General features: G+C 56.3%; 1 protein-coding gene across 1 annotated transcript; it reads left to right on the plus strand.

Annotated features, from left to right (window-relative positions):
* The first annotated feature begins 7,563 nt into the window (after positions 1-7,563).
* Positions 7,564-8,332, plus strand: BHLHA9 (basic helix-loop-helix family member a9). Its single transcript, XM_017862525.1, has one exon. The coding sequence runs from the start codon at positions 7,564-7,566 to the stop codon at positions 8,269-8,271; it is 708 nt and encodes a 235-aa protein (XP_017718014.1). The 3' UTR covers positions 8,272-8,332.
* Positions 8,333-8,553: the final 221 nt, after the last annotated feature.

An 8,553-nucleotide genomic window follows, 5' to 3' on the forward strand; every position in this document is an offset into this window, starting at 1 on the left:
GAAAGTGCTTTAAAAATTCTCTCAAGTTCTACATGAGGCTGGGCGCGGTGGCTCACGCCTGTAACCCCAGCACTTTGGGAGGCTGAGGTGGGTGGATCACGAGGTCAGGAGTTTGAGACCAGCCTGGGCAACATGATGAAATCCCATCTCTACTAAAAATACAAAAATTAGCTGGGAAAGGTGGTTCACGCCTGTAATCCCAGCTACTTGGGAGGCTGAGGCAGGAGAATCGCTCGAACCCGGGAGGTGGAGGTTGCAGTGAGCCGAGATCACACCATTACACTCCAGCCTGGGGAAATAAAAGAAAATTCTATGTGAAAGAGTATTCGGCCGGGCGCAGTGGCTCACGCCTGTAATCCCAGCACTTTGGGAGGCCGAGGCGGGTGGATTACGAGGTCAGAAGTTTGACACCAGCCTGACCAACATGATGAAACTCTGTCCCTACTAAAAATATAAAAATGAGCCAGGCGTGGTGACATGTGCCTGTAGTCCCGGCTACTCAGGAGGCTGAGGCAGGAGAATCGCTTGAACCCCGGAAGCGGAGGTTGCAGTGAGTCGAGATCGCGCCCCTGCACTCCAGCCTGAGCGACAGAGCGAGACTCCGTCTCAAAAAAAAAAAGGAAAAAGAAAACCGAGACTGCAAGATTGCCTGGCCAGATAGGCATTACCCAGAAATGGCTGGAGGTGGCATGGCGAATATGTGGCATTACAAATCAGTGGGGGCAGGGTGAACAGGTCACCAAAGGGAGTTGGAAAAATTGGTAACTGGGTTCCAAGGATGACAATAATAATTAAAGCAATAATAATAGGAATGTAGTAATGGATGCCATTTATTGACACCTACAAAGTGTTAGAAATACAATTTTTTTTTTTTTTTTTTTTTTTTTGAGGCAGGGTCTCACTGTGACCCAGGCTGGAGTGCAGTAGCTCAATTATGGCTCACTGAAGCCTCCACTTCTTGGGCTCTAGCTGGGACCACAGGCACGCACCACCATGCCCAGCTAGTTTGTTTGTTTGTTTATTTATTTATTTAGAGACGGAGTCTGGCTCTGTTGCCCAGGCTGGAGTGCAGTGGCCGGATCTCAGCTCACTGCAAGCTCCGCCTCCCGGGTTTACGCCATTCTCCTGCCTCAGCCTCCCGAGTAGCTGGGACTACATAGGCGCCCGTCACCACGCCCAGCTAGTTTTTTGTATTTTTTTTTTTAGTAGAGATGGGGTTTCACCGTGTTAGCCAGGATGGTCTCGATCTCCTGACCTCGTGATCTGCCCGTCTCGGCCTCCCAAAGTGCTGGGATGACAGGCTTGAGCCACCGCGCCCGGCCCCAGCTAGTTTATTTATTTATTTATTTTTTTAGAGACAGGATCTTGCTGTGTTGCCCGCTGGTCTGGAACTCCTGGCCTCAAGCAATCCTCCTGCCTTGGCCTCCCAAAGTGCTGGGATGACAGGTGGGAGCCACTGTGTCCGACCAGAAGTCTGCTTTTGGCTTCTCTCGCTTCTTCCTCACACCACACCCACAAGGGAGGTGTCATCTTTTTTCCTTTTTTTTTTTTTTTGAACGCAGTCTCCCTCTGTCACCCAGGTGGCGCGATCTCAGGTCACTGCAAGCTCCGCCTCCTAGGTTCAAGTAGGTAATGCCTGTCTGCCTCAGCCTCCCAAGTAGCTGGGATTACAGGTGCATGCCACCAGGCCCGGCTAATGTTTTTTATTTTTAGTAGAGACGGGGTTTCACCTTGTTGGTCAGGCTGGTCTCAAACTCCTGACCTCATTATCTGCCCTCCTCAGCCTCCCAAAGTGCTGGGATTACAGGCACGAGCCACCGTGCCCGGCCTATAATTCCTCTCTAACAGATGAGAATGCCGAACCTCAGGAGGGTAGCGAAGATCTCCTGAGCCCACACATGGTTCTCAGCCTCTTGGGCACCAGGTAGGAACCCTGTTTTTCCTCCCAGTAACAGAGCCCTTTCCTGAGAGCTCCCGGCCTTCAGCAGCCCTGGGCCTGGGAGGCAGAGCTCGCTGTCCACACCAAGCCAGCACCCACCTACCTACCCCCCGACACCTGCTCCCAACTCCCCCCACCCCTCGACCCCTGCCCTGGCCCAGACCTGGAATTCCTTCTCCAGACTGACTCTGGGGCAGACCTAAGGCTGATTAGACCCCAGCTAAAAGCACAGAGGCCTCTTTGTCATTTCTTTAATGAGAAGCCAATCGCCAGGTCATTAGTGGGTGGAGGTGATGAGCAGTTTGGTACTGGCGTGGGAGGGAGGAGAATGCTCTTGCTTCTCTGGATGATTTACGGCTGCAGTGGCCAAGCTGGCTGGGGAAAGGAGCAGAGGGTAGGAAGAAGAGAAAGTTAATATTCACAGAGTTCCTTCTAGGAGCCAGGCCCTGCACCGAGAGCATAAAAGCATGGTGTTTCATTTAATCCTACAGCAAACTTGATGAAGCAGTACCACTGCATACCCCATTTTACAGACAAGGAAACGGAGGCTCAAAGATGTGAAGCGTCTTGGCCAAGGCTACACAGCTGGTAAATGATGAGCCTATTCCAGAACCTACACAATAGTCTGCTGTTCAGTGTTACAGGCAGGGCTGGGGTGAGTGCAGGTGAAGAGCCAAGCAATATGCCAGCATTAGAGCAAGAAAGAACACACTGTCGGCAGGTGCTGGATGGGGGGACGCTGCTCTGTGGGCTGGGAGTGGCAGCAGCAGAGAGGACCAAATGTGTGCATGAGCTTGTTAGAAAGGAACCCTGGGGTATTGAGTATGTTCTCCAGAAAAAGGATAATAATAACAATAACTAATTATTAACTTTTTTTTTTTTTTAGATGGAGTCTCTGTCACCAGGCTGGAGTGCAGTGGCGTAATCTCAGCTCACTGCAACCTCTGCCTCCCCGGTTCAAGCGATTCTCCTGCCTCCTGACAGCCATCCTGGTCAACCTCTCTGACTCCCAAGACAATCCCAGCTTCAAGAGGTGCAGCAGGTGACTTAACCTCTCTGACCCTCACTTTCTTCATCTGTAAAATGGATTGGTAACTGCCTCATAAGAGAGCTGTGAGCATTAAATGACACCATGCACAGAAAGCCCTTAGGATGGTACCTGGCACATTGTGGGCACTTATTAGTTATTATCGGCCAGGCACGGTGGCTCACGCCTGTAATCCTGGCACTTTGGGAGGCTGAAGTGGGCAGATCACAAGGTCAGGAGATAGAGACCAACCCGGCTAACACGGTGAAACCCCGTCTCTACTAAAAATACAAAAAATTACCCAGGTGTGGTGGTGGGCGCCTGTAGTTCAGCTACTTGGGAGGCTGAGGCAGGAAAATGGCTTGAACCCGGGAGGTGGAGCTTGCAGTGAGCCGAGATCATGCCATTGCACTCCAGCCTGGGTGACAGAGGGAGACTCTGTCTCAAAAAAAAAATTATTATTATTGGCTAGGTGTGGTGGCTCACGCCTATAATCCCAGCACTGTGGGAGGCCAAGGTGGGTGGATCACCTGAGGTCAGGAGTTTGAGACAAGCCTGACCAATATGGTGAAACCCCGTCTCTACTAAAAATACAAAAAATTAGCCGGGCATGGTGGTGGGCGCCTGTAATCCCAGCTACTCGGGAGGCTGAGGCAGGAGAATCGCTTGCCTGGGGACGCAGAGCTTGCAGTGAGCCAAGATAGCGTCACTGCACTGCAGCCTGGGCAATAGAGTGAGACTCAGTCTCAAAAAAAAAAATAAAAGGAAAAAAGTCTGGGAAATTAAGGTTGGGAAACTCATAAGAATCACAGGAACCTGGGCAGCTAGACCCACGGCCAAACCAGGAACCTCCTCCAGATGCCAGTGTGGGACGTGGAGGGCCACCAGCCCCGGCACTGGCGCTGTGATTTCTCCACTGTTACCTGTTTCTTTGGGACATCACTCAGATTCAAGTCAGGCAGTCAAGTGCCTGGATTCATGTCTGTCCCAATTACCAGAAATCTCTGCCATGCAGAGCCCCACCACAGAGGCTCCCTTCTCCCCAGACAGGTAGGCTGTTCAAATGCCGCATAGGAAACAGTGATAACAAAAACATCCACCACGGTGCACACCTGCAGTCACAGCTACTCGGGAGGCTGAGGTACGAGAATCACTTAAACCTGGGAGGCGGAGGTTGCAGTGAGCCGAGATTGCGCCACTGCACTCCAGCCTAGGCGACAGAGTGAGACTCCATCTCAAAAAACAAAAACCACTGGTCGTGGGTGCCCTGGGTCCGAGGTGACCATATGCCACTGGCTTTCTTGTCCCCATGTCCATGGTTGGAACTTTGTAGAGAGCGTCTGAACTAAGGCTTCTGCTCTTAAAGGAGGATATGGAGATGACACCCCTTTTTGTCGTCTGCTTTATCCCATTGGCACCCCCACATGTCAATTCTATTTTCCAAACAGGTGTTGACTCCGTGCCCTTCTCTCACCATCACCTGCATAGCTCAGGCCCCCGCTTCCTCCAGGATCCTTGCTTCCTAAGTAGAATTTGTCTTAACATTCATTCTCCACACTGCTCAAAAAGCTCTAGCTGTAATTCAAATACAACTGTCATTCCTCAGTTTAATAACCTTTTGTGGTACCCAGCTGCCTACAGGATGAAAAGCTTTTGGCAGGACGTCTGGTGATCTCCAGCCTTATCTCCCATCACGCCCTGGCCTCACATTTGGTGGTTTGGCAAAGTCACTTTCCTGTATTTTCCGCATCATCCTGTGACGGTTTACACTTCCAGGGCCTGGCACCTGCTGTTCCCTCTACCTCCTGTCTGCTTGGCAAACTGCTATTCATCCTTTGAAATCCAGTTTAGGGCCAGGCGCGGTGGCTCACGCCTGGAATCCCAGCACTGTGGGTGGCGGAGGCGGGCGGATCACTTAAGGCCAGGAGGAGTTCGAGACCATCCTGGTCAACATGGTGAAACCCCGTCTCTAGCAAAAATACAAAAAATAGCTGGGCATGATGGTGGGCGCCTGTAATCCCAGCTACTCGGGAGGCTGGGGCAGGAGAATCGCTTGAACCCGGGCGGTGGAGGTTGCAGTGAGCCGAGATCGCACCACTGCCCTCCAGCCTGGGCGACAGAGCCAGACTCTGTCTCAAAAAAAAAAGAAAAACAAAAACGTTGTTGAATGAATGCATGAAGGGGCAGAGGCTGAAATTGCGCCCCTACGTCTCCCACACTGGGCCGCGTGTGGGTCGCCCGTGGGAGAAGGAGGCTCAGGGCTTCCTGGGATCCGCACTCTGGAGGGGGTGGGGTCCAGGCCCCCGTGAGCGGCTCCCTGACTTTCTCTCCCGCGCATTCTGTCCTCCCTCGGGGAGCGGCGCCGGAACTTCCGGAGGAAGAGCCGGAACTTTTGAACCCCAGGCCCCGCCCGGCGCTAATAGGCACCTTCGCGGCCGCCGGCGGAGCCGCCCGACCCTAAATCACGCCGTCCCGCCCGCCGCCTCCTCCCGCCCCGGCCGAGAACTCGCGCTCCCGGGCACGGGCAGGTGCCGCGGAAATGCCGGGCCTGCCGCTCGCTTTGAAGTCAGCCGCGCCCCGCAGCGCCCAGGAGTCCCGGGTTCCAGGAGGGGGCGCCTGTCCCGGGTCCTCGGGGTTTTCACGTGGGGCCGTTTCCTGACTTGCGCGGGGAAGGGCGGGAGCGGCCGGGAAACGCCACCGGGAAACGTGCGCTGCGTGGGCATTTTCTTTGCTTTTACTTACCTTGTTTTTTGTTTATTTTTGAGTCGGAGTCTCCCTCTGTCACCCAGGCTGGAGTGCAGTGGTGCTGTCTTGGCTCACTGCAACCTCCGGTTCCCGGGTTCAAGCCATTCTCCTGCCTCAGCCTTCCCAGTAGCTGGGACTACAGGCGCCCGCCACCACGCCCGACTAATTTTTGTATTTTCTTAGAGACGGGGCTTCACCATGTTGGCCAGGCTGGTCTTGAACTCCTGACCTCAAGTGATCCGCCTACCTCGGCCTCCCAAAGTACTGGGATTACAGGCGTGAGCCACTGCGCCCGGCCTCTAGCTGCTTTATAATTCCACATATATTGCAGATTTGGGGGAAATAGAACCTGGGAAATGCAGATGTCCTTAGGATGGTTTCATCCTACTGGGCAAGACAGACAATCACAGAAGTAAATACATACACTCTGCTTCCTAATGCCTTGTTATTTTCTTCTATGGAGACATTCAGTTTGAAATAATGGGGTTACTGGCAACGCTCTCTTGGCGAGATGGATGTGAACCACACACCCATTCCAATGCCACAGGCCTTGGCATTTTGGAGGCATTTGGGTTGTGACTGGGAATGAGTGGCCCTCAGGTACTCCAAATAACTCAGCTGTGGATGCCGGAAATTCCACTGGGGGTCTTTCTCTGGGAATAAACATTATCTTTTTTCGGAGACCCTCTTTCAAATGCAAATCCCTGGGGGAAGAGGACAGAGGCTGCTCATTGAGTTCATAACCTGGCAGAGCTGTGTCACGAGTTAGGGCTGCCCGAGGGCTCTGGACCCCAAAGATGCCCCTAATGGGGACCCAGGGCTGCAAAGGGATCTTCCCCTTCACCCTCTGCTGCTGACTCAGCCCAGCTCTGCCTGCAGAAGGGGAGTCAAAGGGCAGTGGAGAGAGAGGCCCAACCAAAACCTGAACCCCAAATTGCAGCCAGCCGCACTCCATAGCTGAAAAAGCCGGAAGCTCTGGATCAGCCTTACCTGCAGGGCCCTGGCCCTCCCATATGAGCCCTGCTGGCACACTCATGCTTTTCCTCAATGACATCTCTGTGGTTGCCCACAGGACTTGACAAGACCTTTCAAGGTTTGTTGTTGTTATGAGATGGAGTCTCGCTCTGTCACCCAGGCTGGAGTACAGTGGTGCGATCTGTGCTCACTGCAACCTCCGGCTTCCGGGTTCAAGCTAGTCTCCTGCCTTAACCTCCCGAGTAGCTAGGATTACAGGCACCCGCCACCACGCCCCGCTAATTTTTGTCTTTTTAGTAGAGACGGGGTTTTATATACCCTGTTGGCCAGGCTGGTCTCGAACTCCTGAACTCAAGTGATCCGCCGGCCTCGGCCTCCCAAAGTGCTGGGATGACAGGCGTGAGCCGGCGCCCAGCCCTCTGCCACTCTTTATTTCTATCAGCTTTCCTGCTAGAAACCAAACTTAGCACCGTATCTGGGAGCGAGGAGGAAGAATGTGGAACCCAGACACCCCATAGCAGTCCCGGAGCGAGGCAGGGCAAGGTCCCCGGTACAGCGTGGCCGGACTGCCGTCTGGTCCCAGCTTACAAGAACCTGCAAGCTTCCCTCCTCGCTTTCCTTCTTCCCCTCGGTTCCTCCCTCGCCGACCTACCTGGAGGCCGGTAATAATGCAGGAGGAGGGAGATGGATGGATGGGAGGGCGGGGCGCCGCGTGGTGACATAAAGCCCAGCTGGAGGGGGCCTGTCTCGGGAGTGTCCAGCCCCAGGAGCCGGGGACCGTCCGCGTAGCGAGCCGGGGCCGGGGCAGGGGGCAGACGGCAGAGGGCAGAGGGCAGAGGGTCGGGGCTGCGGCAGAGGGTGAGGGCCCGGGAAGGCCATGCTGCGGGGCGCGCCAGGACTAGGCCTCAGGGCGCGGAAGGGGGCCGAAGGCTCTGCAGAGGACTTGGGGGGCCCCTGGCCCGAGCCTGGGGGTGATTTGGGGATGTTGGGGGCGAACGGCGCTTCCCGTGGCCAGGGCCAGGCAGAAGAGCCGGCTGGCAGGAGGCGCGCGCGGCCGGTGCGGTCCAAGGCGCGGCGCATGGCGGCCAACGTGCGGGAGCGCAAGCGCATCCTGGACTACAACGAGGCCTTCAACGCGCTGCGCCGGGCACTGCGGCACGACCTGGGCGGCAAGAGGCTCTCCAAGATCGCCACGCTGCGCAGAGCCATCCACCGCATCGCCGCGCTCTCCCTGGTCCTGCGCGCCAGCCCCGCGCCCCGAGAGCCCTGCGGACACCTGGAGTGCCACGGCCCGGCTGCGCGCGGGGACACCGGAGACACAGGCGCTAGCCCCCAGACGCCTGCAGGGCCCAGTCTCGCGCGCCCAGACGCCGCCCACCCCTCGGTGCCGTCTGCGCCCCGCTGTGCCTCGTGCCCCCCGCACGCGCCCCCAGGACGGCCCAGCGCGGTGGCCGAGGGGCCGGGCCTAGGCCAGGCCTCCTGGGGAAGCTGGAGCCGCTGTCCAGGGCCTTCCTCTGCCGGGCCGCCTCCCTGGCCGCGGGGCTACCTGCGAGCCGCTCCCGGGATGGGCCATCCGCGCTCCTGACCAGCCTCGAGGCACCAGCGGGGCTGGAGGGAGGCCGGGCTGGCAGCTGGACTACAAAAGCCGGGACTGCAAAGGCGTCCTCGACAAGAGCAGAACTGGACGGGCTGAGACCTGGCGTGAAAAAGACGCGGCCTCCCTAGAGAGAAGGAGCTCTGGGGCCTGAGGCTGCCCCCCACATCCCAGCCTGGGCCAGAGAGAAGGAGCTCCAGGGCCTGGGGCTGCGCCCCCGCATCCCAGCCTGGGGAGGCAGTTCTCAGAAAGGCTCAGGATCCTGAGCTCATC

Source organism: Rhinopithecus bieti, unplaced genomic scaffold, assembly GCF_001698545.2.
Source record: "Rhinopithecus bieti isolate Rb0 unplaced genomic scaffold, ASM169854v2 scaffold_22, whole genome shotgun sequence".
In the NCBI taxonomy this organism is placed as follows: Eukaryota; Metazoa; Chordata; class Mammalia; order Primates; family Cercopithecidae; genus Rhinopithecus; species Rhinopithecus bieti.

Excerpts from the sequence above, each read along its gene's own strand:
- BHLHA9 (XM_017862525.1), top strand. The coding sequence starts at position 7,564 with ATGCTGCGGGGCGCGCCAGGACTAGGCCTCAGGGCGCGGAAGGGGGCC.